General features: G+C 47.7%; 1 protein-coding gene across 5 annotated transcripts in view; it reads left to right on the top strand.

The window, feature by feature from the left end:
• Window positions 1-18,991, top strand: part of PALLD (palladin, cytoskeletal associated protein) — a 385,196-nt gene that overhangs the window by 334,725 nt on the left and 31,480 nt on the right. For 4 of the 5 annotated variants that reach the window (XM_027096505.1, XM_027096504.1, XM_027096506.1 and 1 more), the window contains one exon: window positions 5,894-6,427. The exons of the other annotated variant lie outside the window; for it this stretch is intronic. In XM_027096505.1, coding sequence (XP_026952306.1) covers window positions 5,894-6,427 — 534 coding nt within the window. The remainder of the gene's footprint in view (window positions 1-5,893; window positions 6,428-18,991) is intronic. 5 annotated transcript variants of the gene reach the window in all.

Genomic DNA, 18,991 nt, shown 5'->3' with positions numbered 1-18,991 from the left:
CTTAGGGGCGTGCGTTTAAATTCATAGTTGTCTTTGCACTTGTGATCCCCCTAAACCCAAGGCAGTACACCCTCATTTGGCTCCTAGGAACTCATTTTGAGCGTGTAGATGATTGCCTTCAGGACTGTGATCTGTACACCTGTTACCAGGGGCAATAGTCAGGTGTTGGATCTCCACCCTCACCCAGCGGCTGTGGTTTGCTGTGCTGGGAAGACACACGCTGAAGCCTGAGTGTAGAACGAGGCCATTGAGGGACTAACGTCATAAAGTCGTAGAGGGAACTTAGTCCTTCTTGAACTGAAGCCCCTGTAGGAGTTTTATATTCTGTCTAGTTTATAAGCTCCCAGAATTCATGTGTTGAGCTCTCATACAGACAGTGCTGAGCTAATCCCAGCCAGAGAGGACTCCCTCGTGGGAATACCCAGCAGTTTGTCTGTCGTTCGCTTACCTTCCTACATGTGGAAATGGTTGGAATTCGGCAGTCCAGGGTGGGCCCTGTTGCAGGACGGCCTGACGGGGCACACCTCGTGGACCCGGCAGGGCACGGCAGCCAGGAGTGACCAGATGCTTGTGCTTGGCGGTGACGTGTCCCTCGCCTGTGTGCGGCGGGGTGTTGTGAGGACGCTGCAGGTCACAGCCCTGCCTTCGGAGTCCTTACGAACTGCAGGACCCGGTTCAGAGGGCGCAGGTCTGTAACTCACCGTGCAGTGGCTTCTGTATCCAGTAAAAAGGGAAAGAAAATATATAAGCCCACAGCCTATCTGTCCTGAAAGCATGAATGTTTTCCAGCTTCGCGACCCCAAGAGTCTCTCGGACAATTGTAATTGCTCCGTCCTGGTCAGTGTGAACGCTGGCAACCCAGCCCTTGATCCACAGGGACGTGCTGGGAATTTCCAGGTTACATAAAAGTGGTTCTCCAGAAGTTTACTTTCATGTCATTCATTTTAAGCTTGGGCTGCAGGTCCCCAGAGACAAAGCGAACTGTAGTAATCATAACTAACATTTTAATAAACCTTTTCTGTTTACTGAGCACTTTGGACAGGGTGATGTGCAATAGCACGAGCCCTTGCCCCCAGGCTCTGCCCTGACCTCGCTAACCTGACCTACGGGGATTTTTCAGCCATCCTCCCAGGGCTGCTGGGCTGTGTCGGGCCAGCCCAGGTTGGGGAGGAGTCGGCCCCGCCTGCCACCCCGCGTGGCTTTGTGAGCAGTAGGTGCGGGGCCGGTCCCAGGCTCAGCGCCCAGCCCCAGCCCAGTCTCCAGGCCCCCCTCCCACGCGCCACTGCTGTCCCCTTGCCCGTGAAGAGGGAGGTCCCTGCAGGAAGCACGTGATCTCCGTCACTAAGGTCTGCTCTGTAAGGTAACCAAGGTGGATGTAGTCGTGCTCGTCTCTGGGAGTCTGTTGAGCTCACCCCAGGGACAGCATGCGTCTGGCCAGCGCCGTCCCCCTGCCCGGCCAGCCTTTGCCCCCTGCTCTACACTGCTGCCCGGCTGGCTGGTTTCTCCAAGACTGCTTTAATCAGGTGGCAGGAGAGATGACTGAATTGGAAAGTAAAAATGGTTTCTACAGCCCTACTTATCCCTGTCAAATCTGAACCTTCCCCATCCAACCAGCACGAAACTGTTCTTGCTAAAAGCTGTGTCCAAACCATCGGGGTGGGAGGACGAGGATTTGTGATTTCCTGTCATGGAGAAGGGAATCCCCTGAGTTAGTCCTGACACATCCCCTTCCTGGGTTGCCAAGATCTTCGTCTTTGCACCATTTCACCCTGGAAAGAATCAAGTTCAAAGTCAGAGATCTTAAATATATTCTTAAATGTGTAAGTATTTAAAACTTCGATGATTCCGATCCTAAAGACCCTGGTTGCTATGGCAGCAAAGAGGCATGAGAGCGGAGGTCCCCAGGAGGGAAAGATGACCACAGACTTTTTAAAAACCACATTGAAGGTCCGGGCTCTTTTATGTTGACCTGACTGGCTCTGCAGGTACCTGCTCTGTGACCTTGAACAAGTTACTTAACAGGTTCCCGGCTTGTAAAAGGACTGTGGCAGGTGCATCACAAAGAGTCTAGCCAGCTCATTCCCTGAGGTGTTGAAGCCTTGAGAATTGAAGGAGGGGTGAGAGCAGGTTTTCTTAGGCTTTCTGAGTTGGGGGTTGTGGTGGGGAGAGGAGAAAAAAGCTGGGAGAGGCTAGATGGAGGCAACTTTAACACGAGGACCGCATTGTCCTGCTTGAGTCTCAGCGCTCTTAACCTGACTTTCCCACCTCTACACAGTGTCTCCAAGACATTCAGGTCAGTTTCGCATTCTCATTTCATTCTCAGAAAGGACAGCAGAAAGAAATGGGGAAACCAAAAAAGTGATAACTTTTTTAAAGGTGTTTTACAAATACTAAATATTTTATTTTTATTATGTGAGTTTCAGGTGTAAAGCATTATAGTTCCCCCATCATACACACTGCAGAGTGATCCCCACCGCATGTCTAGTTACCATCCATCACCATACACTTGACCCCCTTCACCCTTCACTCATTTTACCCACCCCAAACCCCCTCCCCTCTGGTAACCACTAGACTAAATCTCTATGTGTTGTGTTGTGTTTGTATACTTAGATTCCACATATGAGTAAGATCACATGTTTTTGGTCTTTCTCTAAATTATTTCACTTATTAGCACACTACCCTCCAGATCCATCCATGTTGTCACAAATGGCAGGATTTCTTTCTGCTTCTGTGGCTGAGTAATATTCCATTGTGTGTGTATGTGTGTGTGTGACAGAGAGAGAGAGAGAGAGAGAGATTAATATATCACATATTCTTTATCCATTCACCTATCAGTGGACACTTAGGTTGATTCTATATCTTGGCTATCGTAAATATGCTGTAGTGAACATTGGGGTACATATATCTTTTCAAATTAGTGTTTTCATTTTCTTCAGACAAATAACCAGAAGTGGAATTGCTAGATCATATGGTAGCTCTATTTTTAATTTCTTGAGGTACCTCCATACTGTTTTCCATAGTGGCTGCACCAATTTACATTTCCCCCCAACAGAAATTTTCCCTCCTTCCCACATCCGTTCCAGCATTTGTTATTTCTTCTTTTTGACGATGGCCATTCTGACATGTGTGAGGTGATATCTCATAGTGGCTGTGATTTGCATTTCCCTGGTGATTAGCTATGTTGAGCATCTTTTCATGTGTCTGTTGGCCATCTGTATGTCTTTTCTGGAAAAATGTATATTTGGAACCTCTGCCCATTTTTTAATTGGGTTGTTTGTGTTTTTGTTGTTGAGTTGTCTGAGTTCTTTATATATTTTGGATATTAACTCCTTATATAAGGGATACACGATTTGCAAGTATCTTCTCCCATTCAGTACGCTGCCTTTTTGTTTTGATGATAGTTCCTTTGCTGTGCAGACGCTTTTTTAGTTTGATGTAGTCCCACTTGTTTATTTTTGCTTTTGTTTCCCTTGCCTTGGAGTTAGATCCAGGAAAACATCTCTAAGACCGATGTCAGTGTGACAGGTAATTCTCAGTAATTTCCGGAGGCCACAAGCAGTCTTGCCTTCCTGGGACCTTTCATTCCCTTTGCTTTTTTATCTCTGTGAAAATCAACTTTTATGAAAATAACAAGGACTGAGAAAGTGACTTAGAGTTGTGCACTTCGTCATCTCAGAATCTGGGTGTCAGAACCATTTAACTCAGATATTTTTTTTGAAATACTAGGATCAGTGCAGAAATCAAGCCAGACACTTAAAGATTCAAAGCAGCTGTTCTGCCCTCCCTTCCCCCACCCCTCCAATTCTCTGCCTGTCACACTCCTCTCCAGCGCAGTGTAGGGGAGTGGGAAGGGTGGCACAGTTCTTCATGCAGTATATACTAGGACCACATCACTGGAATGCCTGTCCATTTCTTGTGAAATGCTACATCAATTTCTTGAACTGTCACTTACCACTAACAGTAGCATCTCGGCAGTTTTAAGCTCTCTTGAGCTAGCAAACTTGATGGGTTTTTTAATGCCCAAATGAACAGACTTGACCCCATGGACAAAGTTAGAACTAGTGGTGGTCAGAGCTTCCCTGGTATGGCTTCTTTGAAGACTGGCTTCTTGGGGGCCATCCCTAATCCTGGGGCAGAGGAAACCCCCTGCAGACACGGGCACAATGTGATGTCTGGAGCCAGGGTGGCTTCATACAGCCGAGCTGGAAATGCCTGCAAATACAGCTGAGGCTCTGGCCATGGTGAACCCTGCTGGCCCAGAGGAGGGGGCAGTGCCTTCTGCAGGGCCCTACAGATCACTTTCAGTCCTGGTGCCCAGGTCAGCTGAATGTTGGGGAGAAACGGTCCAGGAATAGGATGCATTTTGCAGTGGGTAGGAAATAAGAAAGAGAAAGGAAAGGCAGGGAGATCAGAAAGGAGCATTTGGGGATTCAAAATGAGAGCACTGGTGGGTGGTTTTTTGAGTCCTATTCCTGGGCCGGTTCTAAACACGTGAAGGCTGGGCAGTCTAGCCAGACCACACAGACATGTGGAACCTCAGCATCCCATGGATCCTAGCACTGGCACAGCTGCTTTTAAAAGACTCCAGTTCAGCTCCAGAGGACCACCCAGGGTTCATTGCTGTCGGAGTCGTGGATGCTCTGCCTGGATTAAGCATCTACAGCCATGTTCCCCTTACACTTTTCAGTTCCCAGGAAGGCGTCTTTTCATGGACTTAAATGTAATCACTTTACTGGATAATTACAGCAGGGAATCAGAGACATGGGAGGGAATTTAGAACTCCTTGACAGATATTGCCATATCCAATGATACTTGATAACAGATCTAAATTATTTTTTTTTACCTTTTTATCAACAGCTTCAGTTCCTTTTATTGCTTTGAATTTGAAGGTTAAACACCTATGGACAGGAGGTCCTGGGGGTTTTGCTTCTTAGTTTTATACGGTTTCAAGTTAGGAGCATAGCTTTGCGTCTCTGTGGACTGTTCCTATTTTATTCGCTTGTTATAGTGCCACCTTCCGTTGAAGTTTCTTCTCACAGCTGTGGGTCACTATCTGATGTGGATAAAGGAAAACATCTCAGATGTAAAATACAGCTAGACAGGAAAGCTTTTGAGTTAAGATAAGAGTAAGATTTTAGCTGATTGCTAACTGCTTTATTGCTAACCTCTTTATCAAAAATTAAAATTCAAACTGTCCCTTCCTGATGGAAAAAACCTGGGAAATTAAAACTGCATTACTGTAAAATTAATAATTTGTTATTGCTTATTGAACCCCTGCAGGTGAAAGATGGGTGTCGTTTGCATGTTTCAGATATGGTACCAAATGTCAGTTTGTACTACGGTTTGTAGAAATGATTGGCAGTTCAGGGTTTCCTACTAAATTAGGGGTAGAGTAGGTTTTGCATATGTTTTTTAGGGAGCAAAGGCAGAAATTAAAGTAGGTCTTCCCCCCCAGCATCAGCCTGTGGTATTTATTGACTACAGAGTTGACAGCAATGAAGTAGGGAAGTTGGATTCGCCTAAATCTGCCCAAAGTAACTTAAATCAAGTGTTTCTTTCTTTTAACTTCCCCATTGTGATAGAGTTTTTCCAAAACTCGGCTACAGGTGAGAGGGCTGAGGACTCAGGTCAGAAGCTGTTCTCTTAGTATTTCTGGTTCTGTTAAAATGCAGTGCAGCTTCCGCGGGTCAGACAGAATGTCCATCCCTGGCATCTGTAAACCGGTTAGGCTCACCTGGGGTACGAGTTCAGTTCGACGTTGAGATCAGCGGTGTCCTCGGTGAATCTCGGGCTCCCGCGGGGCGGGGGGGGGGGGCGGGGGGCATGGGGAGGGGTGGTCGCAGGGCCTCCCGTCTCTCCCGGCCCGTCTGAAGGTGTCCTTTTCTCCCCGCAGGGACGCGCTCAAGATCCAGCAGCTGCAGCAGCAGATCCGCCTGGAGCGCGAGGCCCGCGTGCGCTCCTCGCCGCCCGCGTCCCCGGAGCCCCCGGAGCCGCGCTCGGAGCCCATGAGCGCGCTCGCCGCCCGCCCCGCGCCCGCCGCCCGCCCCGCGCCCGCCATGCAGGCCTCCGGCTCCTTCAGCTACGCGCGCCCCAAGCAGTTCATCGCCGCGCAGAGCCTGAGCCCCGGCGCGCCCCGGCCCCCGACGCCCGCGTCCCCGACGCCCCCCGAGCTCGAGGCCCCGTGGAGCGCGCTCCCGCCGCCGCCCCCGCCGCTCAGCCCGCCGGCGGCCGTCCCCGGGCCCGACGCCTTCCCGCCGCCACCGCCGCCGCCTCCGCCGCCCGGCCCGGGCCCTGTGCCCCGCGCTGCGCGCCCCGGCCCCGTGCCCGCCGCGCTGCTCCGCGCCCTGCTGCCCTCGCCGCCGCCCGCTGCCGCCGGCGTCTCCACCAGCGTCTCTGCGCTCGGCCTGCCCCGCGCCGCCCCTGCCACGTGAGTGCCCGCCCTCGTGTATATGTAGCGGGGTCCAGCAGCCAGGACGGGACGGGGCAGGGCGGGGCGGGGAGTCGGGCTGGGTGCCCTGAGGTGCCTTGCAACCCGTGCGTCCGCGGGACCGAGAAATGAGCTCACCCACATACATGTCATACGTGAGCTCGTACACGTACCGATTGGAGGGGACAGGCATGTCAGTAGCTTCACGTTGGTGCAGAAAAAGTGAGACCCTGTGCAAGCCGGCCAGAAATGATGGAGCCGGGCCTGTCCCCAGCCACAAATGATGGAGCCGGGCCCGTCCCCAGCCGCAAATGATGGAGGCAGCCCTGTCCCCAGCTGCAAATGATGGCGCTAGCCCTGTCCCTGGCGAGCCATGATCTCTGCAGGAATTGCACGATCCTCTGTCCCAGTCTTTCTGGATGGCTTTCCTTATGTCACAGTGGTGATGTGACAGCCTTCTGAAATCTTTACTTAGAAACTCTCAGGATAAATAAGATAATGTCCACAAAAGTAGAGGAAAGCCTTCAAAAGAAACCTACGGGCAGGTGTCTGTGCGTGTAAAGTGTAATGAGTAAGAGCTAGAACTCACCCTTTTGACTGAGGGGTTCAGAAATGTGTGCTAGCCAAGGTCAGGCCAGTTCCCTGTCTCAACCCTTCCTGTTGAAATCTTGCTTCAGGGCTCGCCAGGATCCCAGTAGTGTTCAGAGAGAGAAGAAGGAGATCCTAAGGGGGGGTTAGTACTGGAATAAAAATGCGAAGACCTTAGAATTCCAGTTCTCTTCATTCACGTGCAAGTTTTCCACCCTGGGGTGTGCTCTTTGCCCACGACAAGGTGTGTCCAGGAGCTCCTGGTAGCCGCGTCCTGTTTTGTTAGGCACTTTCTAAATGCTGGCTGCAGGAATTCTATCAAAGTTTTATTAGAAAAAGCTCAGTCAAATGACAACATAAATAACGTCGAATCAGGGAGGAGAGTCTGGATGGTAAGGATGTATCATGGGCATCTGCTGAGAGTTGAGTCAGTCCGCTGGCCTGAGAAAACCTTTGTCTCTCACCCCTCCTTTTGTGTTTGAGCTTTTATTTGGCGGCTGGGGAATGAATATTACCTTACTTCAAAGAAGCTATGTTAGAACTGTTAGAAAGGGGGGGGTTGTTACCTGACACCCTCCTCCTTACTAAGAAATGGCACCAAATCTTGCTTCCCGGAAGACGAGTCCTATATAAATCACCCGCCTATTAGTTCTCAGTTGGAATTTGAACAAAGATGAGTCTACCAAAAGCCTTGGTGGTGGAGGGGTCATACCTTTTATCATCTTAAGTAGAAAAAGTGGTTTATTCTGGTTTTTGACTTCGAAATTCTGTTGCGTTAAGCAGTTCTAAGGGCTTACCTCGAGTCATAGAAGTGCTGGCCTCTTATCAGCATCTGTCGTAGTTACTCATACGGAGTCAAAATAATTTTTATAATTGTTCCCAGAGAGGGTCCAGCAGCTCCTGCCGCTTCTTAAAAGTTACTGGATTGGGGGAGAATGGATACATGTATATGTAGGGCTGAGTCACTGCGAAACCATCACAACGTTGTTAATCGGCTATACTCCAATATAGAATAAAAAGTTTAAGAAAAAAAAAGTTAATGGAGAAATCACGCTGGTTTTGTGCTGTGGGAAACTGTATCCTAGAGGTAGTTAGGCGCTGTGACACCAGGGTTCAGTGGCAACCCCAGGCTTCCAGCTCTGTGCCAGCCCAGAAGGCGCTGTTGTGTGGTTCCCCTTTTGTCTTCAAAAAGTTTTCCTGTTGCCAAATCACACACACTTGAAGCATTCGTGCTTTTGGTTTGATACATGTGACTTTCGAAACATTCTTTTCCTCTGGTGAATTGTGGCATCACTTGTTTTGCATTCTGAATTAAAAACAAAAAAGTAGCTATTTATCCGTCATAATCTTTCAAATAATTTGCCAAAGACCGAGTGTCCCTTTCAGGGTTGCCATGACCAATTGGCGTCCTTGAATTTGTCGGAACTGCCGAACTCTTGTCAAGTGACTCTTTTCAATTACTTATTTATATGTTATTGGGCACTCGTGGTGATAGTGACAGCACACTGTTCCACTTACACGTCGTTTCTCTGGTCGAACAGTTTTGCCGTGTATGTCAAGTGCTACTAAGTGGACCGGTTACACGTGACTCAGTGAAGTAGAAATCCAGTAGTTGGGTTGGTTTTCGTAGTTGTATTTTTTTGCCTACCTGTTGTACCAAAATACTGAGTATAAATTTCAGACGCCTCATTTTCTTAATCATCAGGCGTAGTACTGGCTGTTGTTTGTATGTTTAGCATCGTCCTGTTTTCATCTGTCAAAGAGTAGGTCTAAGTAGTCTGTGGAGATAAGGTTGTGCTCCTCGCGTCTGGGCAGTGGAGGGCAAGGCAAGGGGCAGAGGCAGGGAGGCCCGGGACAGCGGCCTCTGCCGGCACGCGTCCTCGCGCGTGGGTGGGCTTTGGGGGACTTCTGTGCATCCAGGCCCCTCGTGCCTTTCCTGCAGACAGCTGCCTCTTCCCCGGGCCGTGGGGTCACCTGCAGGGAAAATACTGCCTCCTTAAAGCTGGTGACGGACACAGATGTTCAGGTGACTAAATCTCTCAGACGGAGGCCGTGAGGAAGAGCACGGGCCTCACTTCTATAAAATGAATGTATCCCCCTCCTCTCGGAATCGCTGCTTCCATTGCTGTAATCCTGTCCCCTGCTCAGTGAATCAGCCCGAAAGGCGGTGGGGATCCAGGGCATCTGGGAGTGCCACCCCCCGCCCGGAAAGAGGGCGGCAGCTCTGCCTTAGCTGGTCCCGAGTGGCTGGGCAAGTCTCAAGGTGGGTCAGATCAGACCCGACCCAGATGGCCCGCTGGGCACTGCACTGCTCACCCACCTTCACGCTCCTGGAACCTGCTCTCAGGCAGCAGGTAGCCACGGTGCTACCATGTTTTATGCTCTGAACTACCTCTTTTATAATAAGCAGGCTTCGCTGCGTTTGTCAGCAGAAAAGCATGTGTCCTTAGGAGCTGTGATGCACATGCGTTGAGAGCTTTTATCCTGCAGCCTCTCAGCTCTTGATAGGCAGTATCTCCTTGTCCTCTCTCCCTCCCTGACTTATAGGAAACAGGTAGGTGGGGACAACGCCATCATTCTCCCTTCAAGGTGAGAGACCAGGAGGGGGCGGGTTTCCCAGGGTTCTGGAATTAGCCCTAGCGAGGAGTGACTTCGCCTTGGGGTGTGGCCCAGGCTGATCTGTAATCAATCTGATGTCTAATGTTTTTTGACTGAGGTTAAAGACTGCAGACCAACAAAAACCCCCAAGTCTTAAGGAAAAGTTTGTAACGGTTTCCATTGTAGTTTAGACGTTTACAAATCGGGATCGTGGTTAGATAGTAACTAATAGAAAAGACAGAACCGGCAGTGGACTTTGCCACAGGAAACAGGTAGAGGCGGAGGCCCCGAGGGTCTTGTCATTGGGCTCACTGGGGTCCAGCATCTTAGAGGATTCCACAAAAACACGCATCCAGTCCCAAGCAAGTGTTCCCCAGAAAGTAGCAGGCCGGGTCTCGGGTGATGGTTCTGTTCAGCTACCTGCCCCCGGAGCAGCTGGAAGAACACCTCGGTCCTGGGTGACCCTGCACAGGGTGCGCGGGCGGGCACAGAGCACACACGTGTGCCAGGGCCCAAAGGCAACGTGGAGAGAGTGCAACATTGGTGTAAAGTTACGTGCTCTCCTTGAAGCATGAGATTCAGTGCCCAACTGGACGCCAACAGCTTTGGCTTCACAATAAAAATCAGTAAAAATAATAGAATTGATGTACAGAAACTTAGTTTATGCATCTGCGGCTCTATTTTTTTTTGAATTTTAGTTTATTTTTTTATACAGCAGGTTCTTATTAGCTGTCCGTTTTATACATATTACTGTATACGTGTCAGTCCCAATCCCCCAGTTCATCCCACCACCACCCCCTCACCACTTTCCCCCCTTGGTGTCCATACGTTTGTTCTCTACATCTGGGTGTCTATTTCTGCCCTGCAGACCAGTTCATCTGTACCATTTTTCTAGGTTCCACAATATGCGTTAATATACGATATTTGGTTTTCTCTTTCTGACTTACTTCACTCTGTATGACAGTCTCTAGATCCATCCACATCTCTGCAAAGGACCCAATTTCGTTCATTTTTATGGCTGAGTGATATTCCATTGTGTATATGAATCACATCTTCTTTATCCGTTCGTCTGTTGATGGGCGTTTAGGTTTCTTCCATGACCTGGCTGTTGTAAATAGAGCTGCAATGAACATTGTGGTACATGACTCTTTTTGAATTACGGTTTTCTCAGGGTATATGCCCAGTAGTGGGATTGCTGGGTCAAATGGTAGTTCTATTTTTAGTTTTTTAAGGAACATCCATACTGTTCTCCATGGTGGCTGTATCAATTTACATTCCCACCAACAGTGCAAGAGGGTTCCCTTTTCTCCACACCCTCTCCAGCATTTGTTGTTTGTAGATTTTCTGATGATGGCCATTCTAACTGGTGTGAGGTGGTACCTCATTGTAGTTTTGATTTGCATTTCTCTAATAATTTGTCATGTTGAGCAGCTTTTCATGTGCTTCTTGGCAATCTGTATGTCTTCTTTGGAGAAATGTCTGTTTAGATCTTCTGCCCATTTTTGGATTGGATTGTTTGTTTTTTTAATATTGAGCTGCATGAGCTGTTTGTATATTTTGGAGATTAATCCTTCGTTCATTGAATCATTTGCAAATATTTTCTCCCCTTCTGAGGGTTGTCGTTTCGTCTTCTTTGTAGCTTCCTTTGCTTTGCAAAAGCATTTAAGTTTCATTAGGTCCCATTTGTTTATTTCTGCTGTTATTTCCATTACTCCAGGAGGTAGATCAAAAAAGATCTTGCTGTGATTTATGTCAAAGTGTGTTCTTCCTATGTTTTCCTCTAAGAGTTTTATAGTGTCCAGTTTTACATTTAGGTCTCTAATCCATTTTGAGTGTATTTTTGTGTATGGTATTAGGGAGTGTTTTAATTTCATTCTTTTACATGTAGCTGTCCAGTTTTCCCAGCACCACTTACTGAAGAGGCTGTCTTTTCTCCATTGTGTGTGCTTGCCTCCTTTGTCATAGATTAGTTGACCATAGGTGTGTGGGTTTATCTCTGGGCTTTCTATCCTGTTCCATTGATCTATATTTCTGTTTTCGTGCCAGTACCATATTGTCTTGATTACCGTAGCTTTGTATTAGAGTCTGAAGTCAGGGAGTCTGATTCCTCTAGCTCCATTTTTTTCCATCAAGACGGCTTTGGCTATTCGGGGTCTTTTGTGTCTCCATACAAATTTTAAGATTTTTTGTTCTAGTTCTGTAAAAAATGCCATTGGTAATTTGATAGGGATTGCACTGAATCTGTAGATTGCTTTGGGTACTATAGTCATTTTCACAATATTGATTCTTCTAATCCAAGAACATGGTATATCTCTCCATCTGTTTGTATCATCTTTAATTTCTATCATCAGTATCTTATAGTTTTCTGCATACAGGTCTTCTGTCTCCCTAGGGAGGTTTATTCCTTGGCATTTTATTCTTTTTGTTGCAATGGTGAATGGGATTGTTTCCTTAATTTCTCTTTCTGATTTTTCGTTGTTAGTGTATAGTAATGCAAGAGATTATTGTGCATTAATTTTGCATCCTGCAACATTACCAGATTCATTGATTAGCTCTAGTAGTTTTCTGGTGGCATCTTTAGGATTCTCTACGTATAGTATCATCTGCACACAGTGAAAGTTTTACTTTTTCTTTTCCAATTTGTATTCCTTTTATTTCTTTTTCTTCTCTGATTGCTGTGGCTAGGACTTCCAAAAGTATGTTGAATAATAATGGTGAGACAGGACATCCTTGTCTCGTTCCTGATCTTAGAGGAAATGCTTTCAGTTTTTCACCATTGAGAATGATGTTTGCTGTGGGTTTGTCGTATATGGCCTTTATTATGTTGAGGTAGGTTCCCTCGGTGCTCACTTTCTGGAGAATTTTTATCATAAATGGCTGTTGAATTTTCTCAAAAGCCTTTTCTGTGTCTGTTGAGATGATCATGTTTGTTATTCTTCGATTTGTTAATATGGTGTATTACATTGATTGATTTGTATATGTTGAATCCTTGCACCCCTGGCATAAATCTCATTTGATCATAGTGTATGATCCTGTTAATGTGTTGTTGGGTTCTGTTTGGTACTATTTTGTTGAGGATTTTTGCCATCTATATTCATTAGTGATATTGGTCGGTAATTTTCTTTTTTTGTAGTATGTTTGTCTGGTTTTGGTATCAGGGTGATGATGGCCTCATAGAATGAGTTTGGGAGTGTTCCTTCCTCTGCCATTTTTTGGAAGAGTTTGAGAAGGATGGGTGTTAGCTCTTCTCTAAATGTTTGATAAAATTCACCTGTGAAGCCATCTGGTCCTGGACTTTTGTTTGTTGGAAGATTTTTTTTTTCTTTTTTTTGCCGTACGCGGGCCTCTCACTGTTGCAGCCTCTCCCACCGCAAAGCACAGGCTCCGGACGTGCAGGCTCAGCGGCCATGGCTCACGGGCCCAGCTGCTCCGTGGCACGTGGGATCCTCCCAGACCGGGGCACAAATCTGCGTCCCCTGCATTGGCAGGCGGAGCCCCAACCACTGCGCCAGCAGGGAAGCCCTGTTGGAAGATTTTTTTTTTTTTTGGAAGATTTTTAATCACAGTTTCCGTTTCATTGCTTGTGATTGGTCTGTTCATATTTTCTGTTTCTTCCTGGTTCAGTCTTGGAAGGTTATACCTTTCTAAGAATTTGGCCATTTCTTCCAGGTTGTCCATTTATTGGCATAGAGTTGCTTGTAGTAGTCTCTTAGGATGCTTTATATTTCTGCGGTGTCTGTTGTAATTTCTCCTTTTTCATTTCTAATTTTATTGATTTGAGTTTTCTCTCTCTTTTTCTTGATGAGTCTGGCTAATGGTTTATCAATTTTGTTTATCTCCTCAAAGAACCAGCTTTTAGTTTTATTGATCTTTGCTATTGTTTTCTTTGTTTCTGTTTCATTTATTTCTTGTCTGATCTTTATGATTTCTTTCCTTCTACTAACTTTGGGTTTTGTTTGTTCTTGTTCCTTCAGGTGTAAGGTTAGATTGTTTATTTGAGATTTTTCTTGGTTCTTGATGTAGGCTCGTATTGCTATAAACTTTCCTCTTAGAACTGCTTTTGTTGCATCCCATAGGTTTTGGATTGTTGTGTTTTCATTGTCACTTGTCTCTAGATAAGTTTTTTATTTCCTCTTTGATTTGCAGTGATCTCTTGGTTATTTAGTAACATATTGTTTAGCCTCCATGTGTTTGTGTTTTTCACGGTTTTTTCCCTGTAATTCATTTCTAATCTCATAAAGTTGTGATCAGAAAAGATGCTTGATACGATTTCAGTTTTCTTAAATTTACTGAGGCTTGATTTGTGACCCAAGATGTGATCTATCCTGGATAATGTTCCATGCGTGCTTGAGAAGAAAGTGTAATCTGCTGTTTTTGGATGGAATGTCCTATAAATATCAATTAAACCTATCTGGTCTATTGTGTCATTTAAAGCTTGTGTTTCCTTTTTAATTTTCTGTCTGGATGATATATCCATTGGTGTAAGTGAGGTGTTAAAGTCCCCCACTATTACTGTGTTACTGTCGATTTCCTCTTTCATAGCTGTTAGCAGTTGCCTTATGTATTGCAGTGCTCCTGTGTTGGGTGCATATATATTTATAATTGTTATATCTTCTTGGATTGATCCATTGATCGTTATGTAGTGTCCTTCCTTGTCTCTTGTAACATTCTTTCTTTTAAAGTCTATTTTATCTGATATGAGTATTGCTACTCCAGCTTTCTTTGATTTCCATTTACATGGACTATGTTTTTCCATCCCCTCACTTTCAGTCTGTATGTGTCCCTAGGTCTGAAGTGTGTGTCTTGTAGACCGCATATATGTCTTGTTTTTGTATCCATTCAGCAAGCCTGTGTCTTTCGGTTGGAGCATTTAATCCATTCACGTTTAAGGTAATTATCGATATGTATGTTCCTATTACTATTTTCTTCATTGCTATGGGTTTGTTTTTGTCAGTCCTTTTCTTCTCTTGTGTTTCCCACTTAGAGAAGTTCCTTTAGCATTTGCTGTAGAGCTGGTTTGGTGGTGCTGAATTCTCTTAGCTTTTGCTTATCTGTAAAGATTTTGATTTCTCCATCGAATCTGAATGAGATCCTTGCCGGGTAGAGTAATCTTGGGTGTAGCTTCTTCCCTTTTATCACTTTAAATATATCATGCCACTCCCTTCTGGCTTGTAGAGTTTCTGCTGAGAAATCAGCTGTTAACCTTATGGGAGTTCCCTTATGTGTTATTTGTCATTTTTCCCTTGCTGCTTTCAATAATTTTCCTTTGTCTATAATTTTTGCCAATTTGATAACTGTGGTTCTCGGCGTGTTTCTCCTTGGGTTTATCCTGCCTGGGACTCTCTGCGCTTCCTGGACTTGGGTGGCTATTTCCTTTCCCATGATAGGGAAATTTTCAACTATAATCTTTTCAAATATTTTCTTGGGTCGTTTCTCTCTCTCTTCTCCTTCTGGAACCCCTATAATGCGAATGTTGTTGTGTTTAATGTTGTCCCAGAGGTCTCTTAGGCTGTCTTCAGTTCTTTTCCTTCTTTTTTCTCTCTTCTGTTCCATGGCAGTGAATTCCACCATTCTGTCTTCTAGATCACTTATCTGTTCTGCCTCAGTTATTCTGCTCTTGATTCCTTCTAGTGTAGTTTTCATTTCAGTTATTGTATTGTTCATCTCTGTTTGTTTGTTCTTTAATTCTTCTAGGTCTTTGTTAAACATTTCTTGCATCTTCTCGCTCTTTGCCTCCATTCTTTTTCTGAGGTCCTGGATCATCTTCACTATCATTATTCTGAATTCTTTTTCTGGAAGGTTGCCTATCTCCACTTCATTTAGTTGTTTTTCTAGGGTTTTATCTCGTTCCTTCATCTGGTACATAGCCCTCTGCCTTTTCATCTTGTCTGTCTGTGAATGTGGTTGTTGTTCCACAGGCTGCAGGACTGTAGTTCTTCTTGCCTCTGCTGTCTGCCCTCTGGTGGATGAGTCTGTCTAAGAGGCTTGTGCAAGTTTCCTGATGGGAGGGACTGGTGGTGGGTAGAGCTCACTGTTCCTCTGGTGGGCAGAGCTCAGTAGATTAAAGTAGAACTTTAATCTGCTTGTCTGCTGTTGGGTGGTGCTAGGTTCCCTCCCTGTTGGTTGTTTGGCCTGAGGCAACCCAACACTGGCGTCTACCTGGGCTCTTTGGTGGGGCTAATGGCAGACTCTGGGAGGGCTCACGCCAAGGAGTACTTCCCAGAACTTCTGCTGCCAGTGTCCTTGTCCCCATGGTGAGCCACAGCCACCTCCCACCTCTGCAGGAGACCCTCCGACACTAGCAGGTAGGTCTGTTTCAGTCTCCTATGGGGTCACTGCTCCTTCCCCTGGGTCCCTATGCACACTGCTTTGTGTGTGCCCTCCAAGAGAGGAGTCTCTGTTTCCCCCAGTCCTGTCAGAGTCCTGCAATCAAATCCCACTAGCCTTCAAAGTCTGATTCTCTAGGAATTCCCCCTCCTGTTGCCGGACCCCCAGGTTGGGTAGCCTGACGTGGGGCTCAGAACCTTCACTCCAGTGGGTGGACTTCTGTGGTATAAGTGTTCTCCAGTGTGTGAGTCACCCACCCAGCAGTTATGGGATTTGATTTTACTGGGATTGCGCCCCTCCTACTGTCTCATTGTGGCTTCTCCTTTGTCTTTGGATGTGGGGTATCTTTTCTGGTGATTTCCAGTGTCGTCCTGTCCATGATTGTTCGGCAGTTAGTTGTAATTCTGGTGCTCTCGCAAGAGGGAGTGAGAGCACGTCCTTCTAGTCGGCCATCTTGAACCAATCTCTCTCGGGCCCTTTTTTTTTTTTTTTCTTGCGGTACGCGGGCCTCTCACTGCTGTGGCCTCTCCCGCTGCGGAGCACAGGCTCCGGACGCGCAGGCCCAGCGGCCATGGCTCACGGGCCCAGCCGCTCCGCGGCATGTGGGATCTTCCCGGACCGGGGCACGAACCCGTGTCCCCTGCATCGGCAGGTGGACTCTCCACCACTGCGCCACCAGGGAAGCCCATCTCTCGGGCTCTTTTATACATTAATTTCTTTTTTTTTGGCCACGCAGCTTGCAGGATCTTTGTTCCCCGACCAGGGATTGAACCTGGGCCTCTTTGGCAGTGAAAGCACGGAGTCCTAAACAGTGGATGCCAGGGAATTCCCTCTTTTATACATTAATTTCTGAGCTACACTCTTGGATGTGAGGGATTCCTGCCTGACAGCATGTTGATTTTGCTCACTCTGCAACTGTGTGAAGTTCAGTCTCCATTCGATTTCGCCGAGTATGGGAAGAGGAGCATACGGGGGCTCTTCATTAAAAAATTAAAAAATTAAAAAATTAAAAAATTCTCCGGTGGCCAGACAGGCCAAGGACCTCCTACGTCATGTGCTCTGCGCTGCGTCTCTGAGCACGGACCGTGTTGACCTGGAACAGTCCGTCAAGGGAGGATGCTCTCGAGGTCGTTCAGCAGTCAAGGACAAAGAAGAAAACTTCCTGGGATTCGGCGTGGTTGAATCTGGAGGGTTTTACTTTCCACATGCGTGTGTATATGGTTGAGCCGTTTTTACCCCCAGCGCCATGAGTTTTATTTAACATAGTCTGGTGTCACATTGAAGCTGGTGTAGACAGGACAGGATGCTTCTGCAGGCTTGGGCTGAGCACAGGAGCGGTCAGCACATAAGACGCGTAGGGATGCCACTGGTTCCTGTGCGCTGAGTACGGGGTTTTGGGAACAGTTCTGGTTTGGGTAACAGTTTACGTTAAAGAGACGTTTTGATTTTTAACTGTACAAACCATTATGAAGGGAAAGCATCTCAGGACTTCCCTGGCGGTCCAGTATTTAGGACTTGGCCCTCTCACTTCCAGGGCTCTGAGTTTGATCCCTGGTCGGGGAAGTAAGATCCCGCAGGCCATGCGGAAAAAGAAAAAAAAAAATTTTTTAGAGAAGGGAAAGCATCTGTTTGTCACCAGATGCTCTTTTTATTCCTGACGAGTTGCTCTTTGTTCATCAGAAGTTGGTGCCACGTTGGGGAGCAGACCACAGCCGTTTTACAACAGATTCCTTTTATAGGATAGCACTCCGTTGCCAAAACTTTGCGTCAAAAGTTTGTCACCGCTGTTCTTGCCGGGCGCCTCCCCTTTCCAAATGCTCCATCTTGGTTTCTGCCCTGATCTCAGATCTTCACCCTTACCGTGTGCTCAGTTTTTAATAAAGTTCCTTAGTGTTTTCTGAATTACGTTAATAATTAGTCCAAATGAGATACTCTCAGAAAAAAAGAAAAGGTTCCGTATTAAACTAAGCGACAGCGCCGTGGCCTGGACCCCTCTCCCCGAGGTGCCCGGTGCCCCGTTGACCCCCGGGCTGGCTCTGGTGGCCCTCCCTGTGGTCACCCCGGTCCAGCTCCTCGTGGACCCGCATCTGTCACCTGGCAGCACTCTGCCCTCCCACCGGGTCCTCCGTCCCTCCCCCTCTGCCGTCCCCACTGTCGAAGCTGATTTTTGCAGGAATCTTGACCTCAGTCTGCTCTACGTGTGTCCCTGGCCCCCAGAGCCGAGCAGGGCCCTGACCAGGGAGTCTGCGGGGGTGTGGGCAAGCTCTTGGGGGCTCTGCTCAGCATCCTGGGGTCCTCTTCACTCCCCCCGGCCTCCCTTGGCCAGTCCCTCCACGATCCGCCGCCCTGCAGGGTGGTCTCTGTCAACTGCCCCAGAGCCCCTCCTGCAGGCCCTGGTTTTCTCCATAATCCTGGGGATTATTACGGAGGAGGAGGTGGAAGCACGAGCCATTTGCTAACTGGCCCAGTCTTTCTGTAAAGGGCGATGCTGGCCTCGTCACCCTTTTTGCTGTGATGCCCGCCTGCATCCCCAACACCTCCCACCCGTGACCCTGCCCACCTGCATCCCCACACCTCCCCCCCTGTGACCCTGCCCACCTGCATCCCCACACCTCCCACCCGTGACCCTGCCCGCCTGCATCCTCACACCTCCCACCCGTGACCCTGTCCGCCTGCATCCTCACACGTCCTACCCGTGACCCTGCCCACCTGCATCCTCACACCTCCCACCTGTGACCCTGCCCACCTGCATCCTCACACCTCCCACCCGTGACCCTGCCCACCTGCATCCTCACACCTCCCACCCGTGACCCTGCCCACCTGCATCCCCACACCTCCCACCCGTGACCCTGCCCACCTGCATCCCCACACCTCCCACCCGTGACCCTGCCCGCCTGCATCCTCACACGTCCTACCTATGACCCTGCCCACCTGCATCCCCACACCTCCCACCTGTGACCCCGCCCACCTGCATCCTCACACGTCCTACCTGTGACCCCGCCCACCTGCATCCTCACACGTCCTACCTGTGACCCTGCCCACCTGCATCCT

This window comes from Aethalodelphis obliquidens, unplaced genomic scaffold (assembly GCF_003676395.1).
Source record: "Aethalodelphis obliquidens isolate GAN/ISIS:26980383/991018 unplaced genomic scaffold, ASM367639v1 scaffold103, whole genome shotgun sequence".
NCBI classification, from domain to species: domain Eukaryota; kingdom Metazoa; phylum Chordata; class Mammalia; order Artiodactyla; family Delphinidae; genus Aethalodelphis; species Aethalodelphis obliquidens.
Note: the sequence above shows the minus strand (reverse complement) of the source record. Positions and strands in the feature narration are given on the sequence as shown.